General features: G+C 42.6%; 1 protein-coding gene across 5 annotated transcripts in view; it reads right to left on the reverse strand.

Moving 5' to 3' along the window:
* The window catches only part of LOC138611505 (rho-associated protein kinase 2-like), a 38771-nt gene that overhangs the window by 14707 nt on the left and 3062 nt on the right, over positions 1 to 21002 (reverse strand). For all 5 annotated transcript variants that reach the window (XR_011309613.1, XR_011309614.1, XM_069684688.1 and 2 more), the window contains exons 2-17: positions 16641 to 16722; positions 15987 to 16087; positions 15166 to 15303; positions 13494 to 13754; positions 11718 to 11862; positions 11401 to 11539; positions 9490 to 9581; positions 6046 to 6205; positions 3903 to 3999; positions 3735 to 3814; positions 3568 to 3616; positions 3344 to 3479; positions 2928 to 3019; positions 2439 to 2685; positions 335 to 441; positions 46 to 205 (exon numbers count right to left, since the gene is read on the reverse strand). Coding sequence is in view for 3 of the 5 variants with exons in the window: in XM_069684688.1 (XP_069540789.1) it covers positions 46 to 205; positions 335 to 441; positions 2439 to 2685; positions 2928 to 3019; positions 3344 to 3479; positions 3568 to 3616; positions 3735 to 3814; positions 3903 to 3999; positions 6046 to 6205; positions 9490 to 9581; positions 11401 to 11539; positions 11718 to 11862; positions 13494 to 13754; positions 15166 to 15303; positions 15987 to 16087; positions 16641 to 16722 (2086 nt within the window). In the remaining 2 variants the exon portion in view is untranslated. The remainder of the gene's footprint in view (positions 1 to 45; positions 206 to 334; positions 442 to 2438; positions 2686 to 2927; positions 3020 to 3343; positions 3480 to 3567; positions 3617 to 3734; positions 3815 to 3902; positions 4000 to 6045; positions 6206 to 9489; positions 9582 to 11400; positions 11540 to 11717; positions 11863 to 13493; positions 13755 to 15165; positions 15304 to 15986; positions 16088 to 16640; positions 16723 to 21002) is intronic.

The following is a 21002-nucleotide window of genomic DNA, read 5'->3' on the forward strand; positions in this document are numbered from 1 at the left end:
AATGCAGGCTGATAATTTCATCATCTTTCACAAATTTATCCTCACCTTTCATGGCCTCAGACTTCGCCTCCTCAATCGACTGGTTTATGTTGTTTTTATCTGCCAGCTTTGCTTTGGTGGCCTTGTGTTCGGCCTCCTCCTGCTCCAGACTCTGCTGCAGCGACTTCAGCTTGAACGTCAAGTCGATCTCTTGGTTGCTTTTCTCCTACAGAATCAAAGAAGATGTTTTGTATTGAATTAATTTAATTTTACTTTTCAAAAAGCTAGACAACTATGTAAACGTAATCCGAAAAAATCGAAGCACGTGGGAGGAATTTCTCTGGGGTCAGCCAACCTTTTCGAGGTCATTGAGCTTCTCCTGCAGCTGCTTCTTTTCAGTCTGGACTCCGGAGAGAGAAGCCTTCACGTCTTTCACCTTGTCTTCCAGGCCAGAGATGCGTCCTGAGGTGGAGAAGTGCGAACAGCAAAAAGGAAATGATAAGCCGTTATAGAAAGAATACAGGAGGATTCAAAGTGCACCTGAAGTAGACATTACTTAATGCTCCTGCACATGTTGCGCCTCAAATATACAAAAAACAACCCACCTAATGTTTTCCCTTTAAGAACTCCACCCCAAAGGGGAGTTTTACTAGGAAAAAAAACATGGAGGCAAACAGGCAACACCGTTGTTTGGATGTGTCCCCTCTGACCTCTGCGTGGACTGAACACGTTCAACTTTCCAAACAGTGTCTCACAAGAGGTTCTCGCTCTTTCATAGCTTTATGCTTCACTCAGCCTTTTGAACACATGTTTCCACCTATGATCTGATATTTCCCAAAGCCTGGTCCAAAACAGCGATCACATCTAATACTCAGTCCAAATACTGCAGGCTCCAGGTTGTGTAATGCCTTTTTTCCTGCTGCTGAGGACATGTTTACTGCAGCAGCTCTGGCGATCACAGTTTGATTACCGGCAGTTATGGCAGCGAATTAACCTTTCATAACTTTTTCAAACCTTTTAACATTTTAATGGATGCATTAAAACTTGGAATATAAACGGCTTGTAAATAATGGTTGGCTGGTTGCTGAGGTGCTGATTATTGCAGTAAAAGTTAACAACCGCCTCTTAACAGCAGTTTGGTTCAGTTATTGCTAATTTCTGAACACTGTGTGAACAAACATGATTAAACTGAGACTGTTATGTTTGCTGAACAGTGGCAATTGGGGCTACAAATGTATATCACAAAGTTTAGCTGTTAGCTAAAATGCTGGGCTAATGCTAAGGCAGGAGAGACATACTGTCAACAAACTCCAACTCCGTTTTAGAGCAGTGTTTGCTAACATTAGCCACAACACACTGCTAGTCATACCAGACAAAGTATAGCTTTAGCAACAAAACCACTGACTGTAATTAGCTGAACAACGGGGTGTTTTATTCAAAAAACAACCTCTGGGGATAAAAATGGAAGCCAGCGCGGAAGTGTTTCTCGAGGGGCCGCCTGATGCCAAAAATGCAGCAGAATGAAAACAGCCTGTTACAAACAACAGGTTTGGTCTCTAGCTAATTACTCTATTCATGACAACGACACAGGGGGTGGATGTATATATAACTCACCCGTTGAAGTTATATTTAGGCTTAGATAAGTGCATAATTGCAGGCTAGGCTTAATTCCTTGACAGGGGAATGCTGCTAGCTGTCTGCTAAGTGTCACTGCAGCTAATTCCAGTCACTGAACTTGACAACATGGCCGTGTTTGTGTTGTTTGTCCCTTTTGGAGAGTTTTTCTTGCAAATACCAGACAAATAACACGGCTTGCTGTGCAGTTTATTGTACTGAAAGGCCACCCAAGAAGTCTGCTAGCTTTTTCGGTGAGTGAAATTCTAGTTTCATGTATTTTACACTTATTAGCAGGTTTTGGTGTCTGCGCTCACCATGGCTAGCTTGTTAGGGAAGACATCAGGCTAAAGTGATAAGAAGTAGAAGATAAGGAGTTAACCAAGTCTGCTACGTTCTACAAGCTCTCTAAGCTTCTTTAGTTTGAGAAATAAACAACTCTGGTCGGCGACCTTCACAGAATCTAATTCGGTAAGAAACAAGTGTTAGCTAGCTCCTTCCTCGGCTAATGAATTAGCCACAGGTTTACACGTTTTAGCTTTATAACTTGGTGTTTTCTAACCCCTCGCTCCTTTTATTTAAAATATAATAACTTGGGGCTCCAAAAAAAACAATATGGTGACGACTAAAGTGCTGAACCCAAGGCATAAAAACGCTAAACCAATGGTTCACCACACTGTAGCTGCTGTTAATACAGTCAGTTGATATGTTGCTTACAAATTCAACCTTTCATTTGCTATGAGGACACATTTCTTCTCTCATTAGCTGCATCGTCTCACTTTGAAACAACTCAATCCAAGCCTTTCATCACTAAAGACAAAGTGTAACAGACAGCCGCGCCTCACCCTGCAGGTCAGTAATAGTTTCTGTCCCGAGGCTGCTATCTCGTTTCTCCTCCTCCAGCTCGGCCTGCAGCCCCCTCAGCTGCTTCTCCAGCTCCATCTTGCTGTTTTCCAGCTGGCCGCTCTTTTCCTGCACCTCCCTCAGGCTGACCTCCAGGCTCTGACTCTGTTTCTGCGCCTCTGCCTGACTCTTCTTCAGCCGCGCCGCCGCCTCCTGCTCGGTCTGTAGCACGGCGTTGGCCTCCTCGAGCTACAGATGAGAAACAAGAAAGGATGAAACGTTTCGCCGCAGGCTACAGTGGGTCAGTACTGCTGCAGAATTAAAAGGATTTAATGAGGGAAACAGGAGAATATAAACTGTTTTTTGCTTGAATATGGCTTTTTAAATTAGCATATTTGATTTGCATAAGTACAAACACTTATGAAACTTACTAAAAAAAGAAAAACAAAGATATTTAAAGCTGTGTTAAAAGTTAAAAAGCTTCCTCTCACTTGTTTCTGCAGCTGGATGTTTTTCTCATTGGAGATCTGAGAGTTCTGGTTCCTCTTCCTGAGGTCTTCTAGCTGGTCCCTCAGGTTGTTCACTTATTATAAAACAATAAAAAATAAAAGTGACAATGCAATATGTGATATGACACATTCAGTGGACACTAGCAATACAATGCTCCACCCACAGATAGCCAGTATATAAAACCATACAGTGCATATACGCTGTAATTTAATGAGTGGGATGCAGAGCTAACAGATACCCTCGAGGTCAGACTGATTCTGTAAGTGAAATGTATAAAATGAGAACTAAAAACCTACGTAAATATACTGTTATCTAGCTGGTATGATGATCACATGACATTTAAAGCTTATCCCGGAGATATTTAAGCCTAACGTTTGGATATTTCCCCGGTGCTCACGTTCGTTCTCCAGGCCGCGCTTTCTGTCACTTTCGATCTCCACCTTGCGCAGGTTGTCGGCGCTCTGGTGCTGCAGCAGAGCTCGCTCTCTCTCCAGCTGCCTGAGCGAGGCCTCCACCGTCTGCCTGCTGCTCATCTGATGGGAGAGGAAACCACAAGCAATGTAAGAGGAATGAACTTACGTACTTTATATAATGGTTGAATCGACGTCCATCCATCTTTACCTCTTTGTCTAACTCTTTGACCAGCTTGTCTAAACGGTTGGTGGTATTTCTGTAGAAAAGAACGGTTTCCCTTTTATTCTGTTGCTGTTTCACAGTAAATAATGACATATTTGAAATGTCAGGAACAATTGATAGTGTGTTTGTGTGAGTTATTTGTCCGCTCGTACTTGTACTTCTGATCCAGCTCTTCTTTGGCCTGCATCTCATGGTCGAGCTTCTCCTTCAGCTGATGAAGGCTTTTCTGCAGCTGCTCAGACAGAAATTAAAACAATCTAATATCCAATTTACTTCATGTCTTTAATTCTTCCATTGTTACCATAATATTAAACACCAACCTCTTTTTTACTTTCCAAGGACTTCTCCTTATCCTCAGAGCTTTCCTTCGTCTCCTCTGAATCCTCCTCAGAGCTGTTGTTGTCGCCCTTCAGCAGCCTGAGAGATGAAGAGGGACAGAGGGGAGCCATGAATGTCTGCAACTGAGTTTACTTAGGTTTGCTTTTCCAACCCCGACAACATCTAAGACGAGTCACTTGTCACAGTCTACAAATATGTGACATCTTTTACCCCCACCAGATCAATAACACCAACTGGACGGTCAAGGATGTGCTGAATCTTCATCAAACGACATGTCAGAAATCATTTATACTTCTGACCCATAACCTCACACTGGAGCACAAAACATGAGATCATCCGATGTAGAAGGAGCTTTTTGCTTTTTTCACATCTGGATGTTTTAACCTTCAGAGAAACCTAAAGGCTGCCTCCAACCCACACAGTCTGTTGCCAGCTGTTAACCACGATGGTGCAGGACTCTGGGGAGTCATCACAGACTCTGTGGCATGGCTGCAGAATGACCAAATCATCTGAAGCCATGTAACAATCATTTCAAGGCCAGTTTTGCCCTTCAGCATGAAAAATTGTGCACCATTTTTGAAAATGGAAGAGCACCCATACAAATGCCTAAATATTGAAGATGCATAAAGAAAAGTTGCATCCAAAAATGAACAGTCAAAGGATGAAGTCTAAGGGGAAAATGCTATAACAGCCACATGTTTTAATACATGATAATGTTCATGAATTATCGGGGAATTGGCTGCGTGGTGGTGCAGCGGTTAGCGCTGTTGCCTCACAGCTAGAAGGTTCCTAGTTTGAACCCGGTTTGGATGAAGTTTGCATGTTCTCCCCGTTCATGTGTGGGTTCCCTCCAGGTACCCCGGCTTCCTCCCACAGTCCAAAGACATGTTCGTTAGGTATTGGTGACTTTAAATTGCCCACACGTGTGAGTGTGAGCGCGAAAGGTTGTCTGTATCTGTGTGTCGGCCCTGTGATCGACTGGTCATCAGTCCAGGGTGTAACCCCGCCTCTCGCCCACTGAAAGCTGGGGTAGGCTCCAGCCCCCCTGCGACCTGAACAGGATAAGCGGTATAGATAATGGATGGAAATTCAGCAGATGTGACCACCACGTGTATACGTTTGTGAGTTGGGGTGTTATTTGTTCAAGAAACATTATGCCAGAATGTGTTTTTGTTGCGATATGAAGTTAAATTTACTCACTCTCAAACGATTGGCAGCTAGTCCAAGATTCACTCTCTTCCAACTGCGTGCTCGGTTACTCTCTCTATTTTAAATGATTACTGTGCCATTTTTTAAGCGTGTTTTTAGCATGTGTGTAGCGTGATGTTTTGTCTTAATATTACTGTTTTGTCTTGACCAACGAGCTGCTAAACTGCCTTTCGTTGTTTTTATAACAATGACAATAAAGATCTGTCTGTCTGTCTCTTCTTAACCTCCTTGGTTTCCTCCCTGGTCCCTTGGCCTCTGCCAGGACGTCCACACTGGCGCTACGTAGCTAAGATTCGTAACTGGAGAAGGTTTTCCCTCAGGGCTTTCAACCATAGAGCTGTGGTGTAAAGGTAAAGCACTGTTTCTTTAAGCTTGTCCCCCTCGTCACAAGTTACATAGTGCAAGAACGGGCGTATAGCGGAGTGCAAATAAAAGAGGCACTATTCTTTCTGTTACAAGTCAGCATACTATCTAAGTTATATTTAGTCTGTTATTTGAGGTATAACAGTAACATAATGTTGCTTTAACTTAGGCCATTTCACTTGGTTATTCCAGATTAATGATAAATTCTACAGCTTAAAACATTGCTGATTAAAGTATTATAGGATCATGACTCCAACACAACGCTGTTGTTTTTACTACTTTTCCAACCAATAGCAGCCAGACCTCCAAAAACTCGACTTCATCATAAGCAAAGAGGGGTTTTAAAGGGGCTGTCAGAACAAGGCGGCAGTGTGGAGCTGGAACAGGCTGCAGACTGTATTAAAGTTTGGGTGTGAAGCTCAACGCTGTCCTTAAAAACCTTAGACTTAAGGCCTTTGCAAGAGCTCCTGCACATGAGAGCTGCATTTTTTTATTACAGCAAAAATCCCCTAAAATCAAAACGTCATTAACAAAAGTACATCAAACACTCACTGGTCCTCTTTGAAGTAAGTGAAGCCGACGAATGGTAGCTGGTTGCCCACAAAGGCTTTGGGCGGAGGAAAGGTCTCAGCATTTTTTTTATCCTCCTCGATGTCGTCGAAGTTACTCGTGTCTATGTCGCTGTTCAGCTCGGGCACGACTGGAGCCACAGCTGGAAGACAGAAACACACAGAGAGAGTCAAGGAGAGAAGGAGGAGGTGCAAAGTAAGAGGTTAGAGGAAGAATTTAAAAACCTATTTTTATAATCAGGCTTTTATTTTGGAGAAATGTTATAGCCTGAGTCCAAGTTTTTATCATCCCTGGTGTCTTATTTTACTGATTTTATTCATTTATTTCTCAGATTTTATTTCTGCTATTGTTGTATCATTTTAGTCTTGCAAAACTTTATTTATTGTTGCCATTTGTTCCTCTAATGTGAAGCCCTTAGGCTGCATGTTGCAAGCCGAGACTATCAAAGATTAAAACCAGCTGCTACAGGTATTTAAACTTTAAATACGACAAACTCTGGACATTTTTCAGGAGTAAACTGAAATGACTTGGCACCGCTCGCAGTAGGAGCGAGCTCTCTGCAGGTTGGCGTGAGGCTGACACCACTCCCCGTACAGAGCTCGCTTTGTGCCCCACACACAGTTCCTTTCACCGCCCTGGCCTAAACGTCGGCTCTCTTCTCACAGGAGCGGGCGTGCTTTAAAAGTCTGCACAACAGGCGGACAAAAATGTGTCAAAGGGCCAATCAGATAAAACTAAGCTAGTCCTTTAGCCTATAAATAGTTCCTAATTGGAAAAGAAAGCAGCCATTATGGATCCAGTTCCTCAGACCAGAGCTCATTACTGTTGGGTCAAGACACAAACCCTCAGCGTGACAAATGTGACTCAAAGACGGCGCAGAAAATACAGGCAGGGAATCGAGCGCAGGAATGAAACAAATGAGGGTAAATAAAAAAGAAGAGGCTGTAAAAGAAAAAGCAGAAATGTGGTGAGACAGAAAGAGACACAGGCCGCTCCACGGAGGCCCTTTGTGGCACGGTTTCCCAGAATGCTCTCTGATAGCGGGCGGTTAATGACAGGCAGCCGAGGCCGCAGTGAGAGTGAGAGAGCGGGAGCAGCCCTCCAAAACCGGGGCGCCCCTCTCATTAGGGAAGTCCGCACAGGCCGCACAGCCGGCCCCGCCCGCCGCTACGGGGGGTGCTGCCACCCGTCCCATCAATCTCTGCTGCTGGTTTCTTCTCCCTGAGACTTCCCAGTGCTTGATGAGCTCCATAAACATGATACATCTTTAACAGAGCCACACTCAGCAGGGGGGAGAGTCATTCTTAAACAGACACGGAGCGCTCGGGATACGCGGCGCGCTGCGGGGAGCCAGAATGGGAAACGGTTTTGTTATAAGTGTGTGTGACAGGACGTGAATGTGCAAACATAAAAAGAGCTGAGCAGCGCAGCGGGGCCACAGCGGCGGTTTCTGTGTTCCAGACCGCCAGGCAGTAGTTGTGTCTGTTGTGTTAATCAGAGCCAGGTGAGGCAGAGACGGAGAGGGAGCCTGACTGTGATTCTGTGCAGACACAAAGGTCCTGTTCAAAGTCCTCACACATCCCTTCCCTTATGTCCTTATTTCCTTCCTTCCTAGGAGATCTGATATGAATCTTTTTCAACCTTTAAGGCAGTTTGTTTACGTTGTGATTGGAACCAAATTAGTGTTTGTCCTCGCTGTCGTCACGGTTATGTTCCTTTTGCTCCTTCTATCTATCTTTTATATACACCTAAGAGCCATACATTTTAGATGGACACATATTATTAACTCCTTTAAAAAGTTGTTTTTTAAATGTACCCATAGAAAATTTAACAACCTAAAGTAACAACTGCACCTTTTATTGAGCACTTATTATATATTTAACTTAAATATTTATTTATTTAAAGGGGCTGAATGTAACTTTCAGAAAATGACACCTGTGGCCGATAAGTCCACTGCAGTCAGCATTGCTCGCGCTCGCGTCCGTGCAAAGGATGTAATACAATCCATCCATGGTCTGTGCTCCCACTCCTATCAGACATAAACTGTGACGTGACATAAACACTGAATGCGACTGACAGGCATCAACTTGTAAAAAGTCTGAATTCATGCTCCGTCAGGTCTGTCGGCAAACAGCTTTTAAAACGCTTCTTTTCTGGATGGAGTTCTGATCGATCAGGGCTATGCTAACACTGTAGCTGCTGCTGCTCCATCAACACTCAAAAAAACATCATCTAAATAATGTAGAAAAATGAAGTAGCATCATAGAGCTAATGTTAGCTCTCGTCAGCTGAGCATAAGAGAGGAAAGGCACTCGGGAGCGCGAAAATTTGTACTGCATCCTTTACACAGAAATCTACAGGCTGTTACAGAAAACCAAGAAAGTCGGAGAAGGTCTCGTTTTTAAGTTGTGTTCAACTTACATCCCGTTCGTACATTGGCAACAAGAAACAATTGAAAAACGATTAAAAAAACAATAAAAACGTGAATCGTTACGTACAGCCCCTTTAATTTAATGTATACTTTAATTTAGTGGTATATTTAACCACTAATATTATTTAACCACTAATATTACAAATCCCGGCAGTCCGAGGTCTGTTATTTCTCAATAACAGACTGTTGCTATGAAGAACAGACCGTTGCTAGGGATTCAGCTCTAATCACAGAATCCAAAGGACTAACTGCTATCGTAACAATCCGCCGAAAGCAGTCCGGTAAATTTGACGTCAGTCTGTTTATAGAGGGAAAAAAGAAAGGAGACAGAAACATTGGAGAGAAAGCAATAAAGGTTAAACGATGCCTTACATAATACTCAACTTTACACCATACAAACAGTTAATGTAATAATTATTATCACTGAACTGTTTTTAAAATATATAAGTTTTGCTCTTATTGGTAGAGACTCTTTAAACAGCCTCTCAGGTTCATCAGTGTTTGCGCTGCTTGTGTTGGTGCAGCAGAGCGAGCATACAATGTTTTACCTACTGAATAATTTAGATCAGCGTCGGCTCTTAACTTCCACATTTAAGAGTCATTAAAGTATAAACTCCTCAGCTACTTAGAGGTGTTTACAACACACTGTATTGTTCCATTTAGCCTGACATCTGTACTAACACTCTCAGCTCTTCTGGAGTGGTCCTCGTGTGTGGCTGATTATCCTGCAGGTTTTTGTGCATCAAGCGCTCTGCAGCATCCAGTCAAATAATGTGAGATATTAGTGGGGGAGCATGTGGAGAGCATGTGGACAGTAAATGCAGGCTTAATGGCTCAGGAGATGGAAATAAATTATGAACTCAGGCTGAGAAGAAACAGATCAGCAGAGGAATGGGCTGCAGGTGATAAGAAGAACGAGTCGAACATGACCAAAAATGGAAAAATCGGCACCTGCATCGAGTTGATTTAAAGCATAATGAGATGCAAACACTTACTCTCTCGGATGTTGTCAAAGGTCCACTGGTTGTTCTTGAAGAAAGGGTGACTTTTGATCTCATCCACTCCGGTGCGGCCCAGACGAACCGTCCTGCACATACAAGACACAGGACCAAGACTGTGAGCAGAGGCTGAACACAGAACACACCCCGCTCGTCCCCTCCACCCACCACCATCGTCATCAACATCCCAAACACACGGCCAAGTGACCAGTGACCACACTGACCAGCATGGAGAGCCGCATGGAACCTCCTCTAACCAGAGAGACAATACAGATCCAGGAGGAGAGAAGGAGTCAACAGATGCTGGAGGTGTCTTTCTCCTTCTCCTTAAAACTCACTACACACTTTTCCCTCTCTGCTGGGTACAAGGCTGGAGGGGTGCGGCACTTTGGGCTTGCCACGTGTGGGACATTCCAGACCCAGCCAAGAGGAAGAGGAGAGGGCAGGGGCGGGGAGGGAGAACATGAGAGTTTTTAAACCCCCGCAAACAAGAAAAAAATCTGACGTGCAACCGAGCCCGGCTTACAAGGAGCCGTGTTTCAATGCCCGGAAAACTGCAGGAGTGTAAAGGAGAAAGTCACAGCAGAAAAAGGGGGAGGATGGAGAAGAAGAAAGTGGCACCAAGATGAGAAAGAACATAAAAAAAGAGAGAGTGATGAGAAACACATGGACGAGGAGCAGAGAGGTAAAAAAAAAAGGTGGTCTTGCTTACAGGAATGATTCAGCAGGATGGAACGACAGTGACAGAGCATGTGGGTTAAGTGGTGAATGAATGTATTGGTCAGTGTTCAAGATACGTGTGTGGGTTTGTGTGTGTGTGTGTGTGTGTGTGTGTGTGAGTGTGAGTCTAGGCAGCCGTGCACATGTGAGATTCAGTCTGTGGTGGGAGAATAGTGAGTGAGAAGGTAAATAAACGGACAAATGAAAGGCTGCTCTGTATGGAGGCAGAAAGGGCCTGTGTCTGAGGCCGCTCTCTTGGGGGGCGGGGCTTCTAATGTAAACAGGAAGTGGTTTCTTCCAAGGGGATGGGCCACTAACCAAGTGCATGACCCACGCCCACACATTCATGTTACTGTTACGGATAATATTCATAATGTGTTATTAGTAAAGTTGCAATATATGGGATCAGCACCACTGTCTACCCAGGCTGGAGTCAGAAATGAGTTATGATCGGTGATATTTCTTTTTGTTTCTGATGGGACTGAGACCATTAGGAGACAGAAACCAACCAGGAACAAATTCTCCTGTCTGAGCCTGATGTAAGAGATTTTTCGGCTCCATTGTCCAAAAAGCAAACGTAAAAATACTTCAGTGTCACACTAGCGGACATGTGCCTTCATTACAATGAACACTGGGTACTGTAGTTTGTTTTGAATGTTTTATATTTTTGTGACCTGTTTTTAAAGACACAGACTAACAAGTTGTTCCATGGGATTTGTTGACAAGAAAGAAAACACTATGAAAAGGTGAAACTTTGATAACTTTTGTGCTTAAATTAAAACAAAGTTTAGCCTACAACACCGTGTTTTATTCACCAAATATGTGTGTCCCTCTTACCTACATCAGGGTGGTGGAGCTATCCTGTTCATACAGCACCAGTGTTCATTTTGTTAACGAAAATAATATATAAATGTTCGTCAACAACCTTTTTTCCATGACGAAGACGAGACGTGGACGAGCTAAAAATAGATCTTTGATGATAAAAACTCTGACGACACGTATGTTCTGTTTTCTTTAACGAGACGAGGCCTTATTGCCCGAAAGTACAAAGTTCAGTTGGTTGCTTTCTGAAATCCAGGGTAGAGAAGGAAAAGTGTGCATGCATCTGTCTGCACATGACAGCCTGATAGTGTAAAATATTCATAGTTCTTGCTAAAGTGTCTGATGAAATGATTTCCATGTGCGAACCTGTCAGTCAGAAAGGCACAGATGAGGTCTTTGGCATCCTGAGACATCTCCACGTCATCCGGGAAGACGAGCGTGTTCTTGTGGTTCATGATCTTCCCGTACGTTCCGACCAGCGACTCGGCATAAAAAGGAGTTTCACCTGAGAATAAAAGTCAGCGATTGATTTTCAGGATGGATGTTTATTATTTTTACAGCCACTAAAAAGAACATGACATATCCGCTGGGGCAAGTTATTTATGATTATAACAATGACTCAACGACAGCAGCCAAGTGAGGATTTTTATTACTAAATAAAATAACTATCTGAGATCACTTACCCACAAACAGCTCGTACATAAAGACTCCCACAGACCACCAGTCGCACTCTCTGCCATAGTAACCATCACCACCCTGAGACTGGAGCACCTCAGGGGAGATGTAGTCCGGTGTGCCTACAGCGGTGTCACAGTGCACCATGCCGGTCTGCCAACACAAGAACACACAATATTTAATACAGAGAGAGAGGAGGAGTACAAAAGCAGAGGAAGTGTAAGTTTGGTATCTAGAGCTGCAGTTATTTATCTAATTATTTATTAAAGCCCCCCTCCAGGTAAAATCCAGTGTGTAACCTTGTAATCATCTCCATGTGGTGTTTTTCATGTGCTACAAGACATATCAGGGACAACATCAGCAGTCATCTCCATGGCTGGGCCTGTCTGCTTTTAAACTGCAGTGTACCAAGGACAGGCTGAACAACACGTTTTCAGATTGGCAGGTTTGAGACGTCACAAACCTAAGGAGCCAATCCCGTTAATGGATGGGGTGAGGCTATGCATATCATTATGTGTAACCTATGGCAACCACTTTGGCGATGTGACTGCTGTAACCGTCATCGTAATGTTTGCAAACTCACTACTGACTACTAACGTTAACGTTACTACTACTAATTACTACATTTCAAGCTCTCTAAGTTTCAACAAGTTGCTACTAAACAATGACAGAGACGTGATTTGTTTGTGCGACAGAGGGGGCAGTTGGAAATTTGCATAGTGGGCGGGGCCTATGCAGATTCAGGAGTTTTCAATGAGGCAGAAGGAGGAGATGCCTTGGGAGGATTTTTACAAGGTAATTAAACGTATTTTGCGTATCAGACACAATTTATTATTTTAAGCAGAGCATTTTATATGTCTTAAAACATGACTGGAGCTGGTCTTCAAACTATTGAAAGAAAAACGAATCGCTTTTTTCAAGCAGATATGTAAAAAAAAAAAAAAGCTTTCCTTTGTTATTTATGAGAGTAAATGAAATGTCTTTGGGTTTTTATCTGTTAGTTGGACAAAAAAAGCCACTCTGAAGACATAATTTTGAGATCCTGGAAATTTTGATGAGCTTTTTATCACAGTTTCTTTTTTACATTTTAACAGGGTTAAGAGTTAAGGGGAGGAAAGCAAGATAAATAAGCCATGGTACTCAATAAAACATAAATCATATTATATTTCCACAAAATTATTTAGTGGAGCCTAAGTGTACATTTCTATTTCTGCGACTGTGAAACATCTGTAAACAGAACTATTTTAGGTAGTAAATGTTTGAAACACACTTATAAAACATGTCCTTTCAGTGTGACCTACTCTATTTGTGATCAGTTTGAAATCTTTACAATAATCCAGGTATTCTGAGAGAACTGACAGGAGAACAGACAATTTTACTGATTTAGGCAGAGCCAGTTAATCTTGGGCACAGTTAAATCTCTGCTAAACTGTTTGGACAAAGTTTTATTACACATTCTGTAGTGCATTTTTAGAGAGCTTGAATGTGTTGAACCACTTGTAAACCGTCTATTTAGAAAATGCTGCGGTGAAAAACAAAAGGTGGAAAAACACTTCCTCCTACAGAAGAGGCGGGACCTCAGACCTGCTCCAGATTGGTTGTTTAGCACTTTAACTTTCAAAACAACCTGATGCAAGAGTGCTGCACTGAGCTGCACTTCACACTCTGAACACTTGGTGGTGCACTCGGGCAGATTCAGGAATGCTGTTCTCTTCAAAATAAAAGGCTAAGATGCTTCTTACAGAAAAGTTCCAGAGCAAAATAAGACACAACTATAAACCTACCGAGTCCATCTTCATGCATGTGCCGAAATCAGCCAGCTTGAGGTGTCCGTGTTCGTCCAGCAGCATGTTGTCGGGTTTGACGTCTCGGTGGATGAAGCCCATGGAGTGGATGTTGTCCAGCGCCAGCACGACCTCAGCCGTGTAGAAGCGAGCCCACTTCTCAGGTATGTCGTAGTTCATGGTGAGCGTGACCACGTCGCCTCCGGGCATGAACTCCATCACCATGTAGAGGTGGCGGTCATCTTGGAAAGCACAGCACAGCTAGGAGAGGTAAAAACTCAGTCACTTAGGGTCATTGAAAGCACCACGCAGGATGCTGAGCCTTTACTTTGAAACAGATTTGACTACAGGGAGTGGGTGTGTTATCTCGGGATGATCTGTGCTTATTATAGAACAACAGACTTCAGTCATATATCATTATCTCTGACATGATGCCAACATGGTGACGCCAGCTTAATAACAAAAGGTGCACTGAATAGAGCTTTGACAAAAGAAATCATAATAAAATATTGTGTCATAAGATTAAATCATCATTGATGAAATCCTACAGGCTTTGGTTGTCATAATAAATCTTTTAAAGAAAGCATAACAGTTAAATCGTGAATTTTCTAAGTCCTTTGTTCATTATACTCACATTAGATAATTGTTTGAAAGTGTTTGTAAATTTCTCACTCTTACTTTACTTTACCTTCTTACTGTTTTTACTTGACATAACAAAGCCAGAGTCATTCTTCTGCAAACATCTTCTATCCATACAATTGTTACAGTATTACATATCGTGGCTGGATCATTAGCACTTTGATAAAATGTGCCTTTATAGATCTGTATGCACTTTGCTACTGTTTGCTTCCCATTGATTTGATGCAAAAGTGTATTCTGTTGTACTGACACTTACACTGTGCGATGACAATTAAAGTTAAAGCTCCTGTGAGGAACTTTTGTTTTGTGTTGATTTTGGCGCCCCCTGTGGACAAAGCCGTACCTCTTATCTCTTTTTGTCCTGTACATGCTGAAGTGGTGTTTTTAACAAAAAAATCTCATCCTGTTTTCTTTAACAGTCGCTTCGTCTGACACCTACCCCCCACCAGCACTTTCAGGCTTTAAAATTAACTATACAGAAATAATCAATCTTGTTGCTGATGGTCTGGTTTGCTTTTGTAGGTCATACAGAGTCATCAGAATTAATTTCAGTCTGTTTCATAACCAGTGAAAAACTCCTCACAGGAGCTTTAAGTTTAATGTAAAGCACAAATATTGTTACCAACACTAAGTTAACTGTTTAAAAATGTCAGAATTTTTTGTCTATACACTATTACAAAAACATATATACAAATTATGAGCTATATTATGTTTATATTTATATTATTCATTAATTGAGTTAATGACAATAACATAACAAGGAATAATGATGGCTGTTTGGAATTAATAGTTAGCTAATGTAATGCATTAACATGTACCCTTTGCCGTGCAGTGCACTATGCAAGTACATTTTTAAAAACTTCATAATGTAGGTCAAGCATTTGGGGGGGCAGACTTTGAGCTTGAAAGATTTTCAAAATATTTGGTAAACTTAGTCTGAAAGCTAAATTAGCATGTTCGAGATTAACTTTTTAACTCCACTCGGAAAATAATGTGTGCTTTTCAGAGGAATCAAACATGTATATATGCACACCTGGACGACCCAGGGACTGTTGGAGAAGGCCATGATGTGCCTCTCCTCCCAGAAGAAGGCAGAGTCTGACCGCTTGATCATCTCGAACTTGTTGAGCTGCTTCATGGCGTAAACCTTCCGAGAGGCCTTGTGACGGACCTGCAGGAGAGGAGGGAGGGAGGGGAAAACACAGACAGAGGACACGTTATAGCGTGTAAACAGTGATAACTGGGCAGGGCCAATAAGAACAAGATAGTAAGAATGTCACAATGACTGAGATAACAGAAAAGACAGAGAGGAGAACCCGTAATTACAGGCACACACCCATAGAAAGACATGCTTACACAGGATTTAAGCACAAACACAGAGAGCATCCCCCCCTCCACACCCCCACAGCAGACTTCACACTCCCCTCCCACACGCTGAGCCTGTCCAGACCTGTTTCTACCACAAGACACTCAGCAGAGAGCAGATTCAAGCTTCCAGCAGCACAGGAGACAAACATCTGGAAAAACTGGGTATTTAGAAGGAATCACTGCGAGCCCTAATTACTTCTTCAAACTCAGACTCAGTTTAATGGGTAACGATGGGGAAGAAGACTCTAATTATGCTTCAAAACAAGCTGCATGGGAAACAGATCTCATAGTTTGGTAGATTCACAGCTCGCTGCGCCCTCTAGTGGCCCACATTTCTGGTGTAACAGTGCAAATTGCTGAATCTAAAAACATCTGGGGACTCTCTCATGCTCTGTCTCTCTTTACATTCGACTGCACTTCTTCTGCGTTATTTCAAAATAAGACAGGGAGCAGCAGCATTCAAATTCCTCGACGGAGACGTCTCACCAGCTGCACTTCTCCGTAGGCTCCTCTCCCGATCAATTTCACTCTTTCAAAGTCGTCAAGCTTCACCTGCAGCTCTCGCAGCTGACTCACCGCCTTTTCATCTGCAGGGATAGACATATGCAGAGCGTTACAATGGCAACAGACATTTGGGTTCAAAGGAACAGGTCGGTTATTAAATGCTGGATCAGAGAAAAGTCAGTGAGGGTTTATTAAAAGTCAAACCACTCAAACAAAATGTATTAAAGCCAAGGCTGTTGGATTTCGCTACATATTGTTCCATGAGGCTAATTTAAATCTTTGTACGTCTAAATAAAAGATAAAAAATATAAAGATATCTAACTTTCAGGGATATTTTGGCTGTGGAGTCGGAGCAAAATACAGCTGATACCCAGAGTTTATTGATGTATTTCTTATCTCTTTTGTGACCTTTTGCTGAAAACCCCTGCGTACAGTTTGCTGTGTCTACGATAAGGATTCAAATGTTCTTCCATGGTATGGGAAGTTATGTTCATCCAGTTTGTGTTCACCGCCACACAAACAACATTCAGACTTCCTCATGACCAGAGCGCTCCGGTTTGTCTTTAAATTGTCTAAATATTTTCCTATCGGAGCACGAGAATCTTGACCTTTCAGCAAACACAGTGTAGCTCTTACATCGGTTCAGAAAGGCCTCTATGTTCTTGTTTTTCCTCAGGGCAGGATAGTTTAGATCATGAGCCAAAGCGTTCATGGAATCCTGAAAGACAGAAAACACACACAAAAAAATCAATAAAACCTTTAAAGAAAATGATCAACTTTACAAGAACAAAGTCAGATTTGTGATTCTAGGTTAAACCTGGTGTATAAAAACATATTCAATAACAAGTTTAGCTCTTAAACTAACTGCAGCATACAACAACAAAACACTGGATTTAGTGTTTCTTGGGTTCGGCTGAAATTTAAAGGGGGGTATTATGCTAATTTCAAGATTCATATTTCACTCTCACTACCTGTTGAGTAGCTTAGCATAATTTACAGTTAAAAGAACTCCTCATTTTTCTCACACTGGTGCTCTGTGCAGGCCCTCATACAGCCTCTGCCTGAAACGACTTAGCTCTGTGCCTTTAAGAAACCCCCCCTACAAGCCAGCTTTCTTCCGATTAGCCAGCTCTCTGAAGCCTCCTGAGACTGCACTTTGTGACATTACAAAGCGCACTTTGTGATGTCACAAAGTGCAGCGTGTAGAAAAAGCTGTCTGAAACCTGTCGTTCACAGCAGCCTGCAGACTGTGCTGAGAAACCTGGGGATTACCGTAAAATTATGTGTATAAAACGCACTTTTAATACTTTTTTTTTTCATCTCAAAAAACTGGGCCGTGTCCTGTATACCGGTGCGACCAATATAACAGCATAGAGGTATGTTACTATGTTACGGTATTTTACCCAGATGGTGGTGCTATCTGGTTGTTAAGTGGGGACGTCACATCTCTGCATTAAAATGTTTCCGTATCCAAGACGCTACAACGTCTCCTATTTACAATATGCAGCAGTGCTGTTTTGTGTTTTCCTCACCGTTTTAAGCGAGGAAAACTAACTTGACGCTTCGTCACAGACATGCACCGTCATGATCGCCATTGCAGCCGCCGCCCTCACAACAATCAACATTACCGTAGGCTGCCAGCTACCGCTAGCTACAGCACCGGTGGCTAGCAGGATTGTAAACTCAACATGGTGAAAACAGATTAAATTAAAATACATTGAAATAGTGTTGAAATAACTTGTATACACGTAGCTATAGAAAAACTTTCCACCCCAAAAACAGACTGCAACTTATATTCTGGATTTTACGGTAACATATTTTTACCTACAGATTTGAAACTTCACCCACGTTTAGTCTGGACATCCAACATTGTCACATAATGTCTTAAAATGTCAAACAGCACAATACCCCCTCTTTAAATAAATAAAATTGAGAAACTTGTAAATTAAAGTCATGTTTTAAAGCTGATCAAAAGTTTCATCTATGTTGGAAGGGAAGGAATATTTCCTCTGACTCTCATTAATCTGTCAGGACAAGCCTTGTAAGTGGTGCAACCTGACCTTCTGCTGGCTGATAGAAGACGATAAAACTGAATGAATGCAGGAAACGAGGAAGGAAGGAAGGAAGGAAAGAATAACAGCTTTGCGTTCACTTAAAATGAGACCACTAATGTGTAGCTTAACCAAACAATGACAGGAGGACAATGCAGGTTGCATGTAGACATAACAAGTCCAAAAGGAACAATAACTAGTCAAATGACGCTGCCCAAACACACAGACTGTCACCAAGGCCCACCAACAAACACAGACCCCTCCCTGCGGCTTAACAGAGGGGCAGAGGCAGCATCTGACTAAAAGCCGAGGCCTCAGTAGTGTCATCAGCGCTTAAATCGGCGGTGTTGAGTTTCACGTAGGAACCAAAATGTCCCTGTGATCCGAACGCATCAGGCTGGCAGGGCAGTCGGGCAGGTGGGTGAGGGAGGAGGAGGGGGGAGGGGGTAGTGTGACCCTCTGTTCCCTAAAAACAAGGGTCAAGTGGAGTCATTCAGGGTGTGCGTGTCGGGGGGGAGTCAGGTCTTTAGCGTCTGTTTGTTCGGGGACATGTGAGTGGGTGGGCAGAGGCATGTGGAACAATTCTGCACCTTTAAATAGCAGCGGTGTGGAGAGATCCCCCCCCTGTGTCCCCCCCACCGCAGACGGGTGGAAATAGACCTGAAGGCTCAGAAGCTATTGTGGGACAAACAGCTTATGGGTCTGGATTGAGGCTGAGCGCTCGAGGATCTGTGATCATTTTACACTGTGTGTGTGTGTGTGTGTGTTTAAGTGTGTGTGTTGTAGCCGCCATGGCTACTGCAGAAGAGAGGGAGCAGTCTGTCGGCCATGTTGGACTCTGGAGCATTTGAATGGCATATAAATATAATAAAATCTGAGGATTACAATGGAGTGTTTGAAGTTTGTGCGGTCTGTGGGAGCTAAAATCATTTCTGTCTTACATCCTCTCCAAGTTTCATCAAAGTCAAGCTCAGAGGTTAAACATACATTTCTGTTATATCTAAATCTCAAGTTTTCCCGGTTAGTTAAAAGGTGCCCTGAGGATTTCTTTAGCTCTGTTGAGCATTGTTATATAAGGGGGGTCCCTGTTTTGTTTGATCATGCATGCACACAGGTACACAAGTGATATATATTCAATAGGTTTGTTAGACCTCAAGGCCAAACACATTGCACTGTAAACATAACTCATGTTTGTTTCGAAGAAAACTCCACAGGGCACTGTAACACACTTTTTTATTAAAAGTCTACCTGAGTTCTGTTTCCTTCTTCTTGCAAATAAAATATAGAAGAGTTAACAGGAGACTGTAAGATGAGGTGTTAAAAAATCGGACTACAAACCCGATCTGCAACCGAGCACATCTTGATTAATAAGTTCCATCACTTTTAGAAGTAACAGTTCAAGGAGTATATGAAATATTTAACCCTTTAAAAGGGCCAGTTCGCCCATATTCAACCTCAGTCCTATCATGCTATTTTGGGGAGCTAGTGCCATTATGGTAGGAAATAAATGCAGTTTCACTCTGTGCCTTTGGAGGACGCTATCCGCTTCTCCAGTGGGCCCTGGAAAACCTACGCCAGATGATGCGTTTTACGTAGTCTGGCAGAGGGAGCTCGCAAAACTACTCCTCCCCAATCCAGGACGTCCACCGCCGATGTCTCGTTCAAAATCATCAGGTTTGAAATGTAGACTGCAGACATGAAGATTTTTTAGATGATCCACCGGTATATTTTCACCGTGTTTCAGATTCTGTACCGCTCTGAGACATTGCCTGCAGCGATCAATGACCTTCACTGGAAAGCGGTAGTTTTTCACTCCAGGGTCTCTCACTGGGTCGTTCCTTTCAGAGGGAGGGGCGCAATGCACGCTGGGTGTTGTAGGAATGTAGAATGGGCGAAACCATGAGCTGTTTGTACAACTTTCTCCACAGCTATGGCGCCAATTTCAAATATTTTTGCTTCTATTGATTACAGAGAACACCAGCTTTGACTGACAGTGGCTTTTTCCAGGGGCGGATTGCTCCTTTTAACTGTCTAAAACCTACACACATAGTTTTATAGATTTATAGATTTATACACAAAGGTGTCATGCATTGTCTCCACTCACTCCTTTGTGCTTTGATAGTACTAGCTAGTTGTCTACTGGCTGTACTTACTCCTAGTTTGTTTAAATAGAACCTTACATAAAAGCCAGTCAAAAAGGTTGTTGCAGTGATATAAATCAAATCAACTCTAATCAAAAAGAATCCAACCTGAGTCTTAAAACTCTGGGTGGAATTATTAATACTGCAATCCATACAGCTGCTTTATACTGATTTCAAAAGAGGCTTTTACTCTTCATCATGACATCATCACTATGCTGGACAACTATCGTGATTGGTTGTGATACTTTCTGAGATGTCATGAGTCTTCTTACAATGTAAGGTCTCTCAGCTGCCAGTCGGAGTCGAAGACAATTGGATCAAACTGGTTTCATTTTCACCTCTGGAATCTAAACAAATCTGAACATGATCCTGCAGTTTAGGAGTCATTGTGTTTCCTCACTGCCTCAGACAACACCTCCCACCTACTCCACTGTGAGCTGCTTGCTGCCTGAGCACATTAAGGAACAAAAAAGAGGCTGTCAAAAGGCATGAAAATGCAAAACTAGTCCTGTCTACACCAATCGAAAAAGAATGGAAGAAATACGAGCTGGGCCTCGTGAACTGCCCTTTACGCTCCTGAATCATTTTTTAGCTTATTTCCTTGTGCAGTATTTGAGCTGTACTTGGTTTTACATACTGGAAGTGTCACATTCTTCTGTCCCATACTGTATTTGCATGTTAGCTTACTCTCATAATCTGTGGACGAAAAGAATGATGGTATCTGTGCCTTCTGTGTAGAGCACGTTCTCCCTGCACTCCTGCAGTCCAAAGACATGCAGGTAAGGTTTGTTGGTGACTCTAAATTG

Source organism: Semicossyphus pulcher, unplaced genomic scaffold (genome assembly GCF_022749685.1).
Source record: "Semicossyphus pulcher isolate SPU_LCO1_2020_fin unplaced genomic scaffold, fSemPul1.0.p SCAF_11, whole genome shotgun sequence".
NCBI classification, from domain to species: Eukaryota; Metazoa; Chordata; class Actinopteri; order Labriformes; family Labridae; genus Semicossyphus; species Semicossyphus pulcher.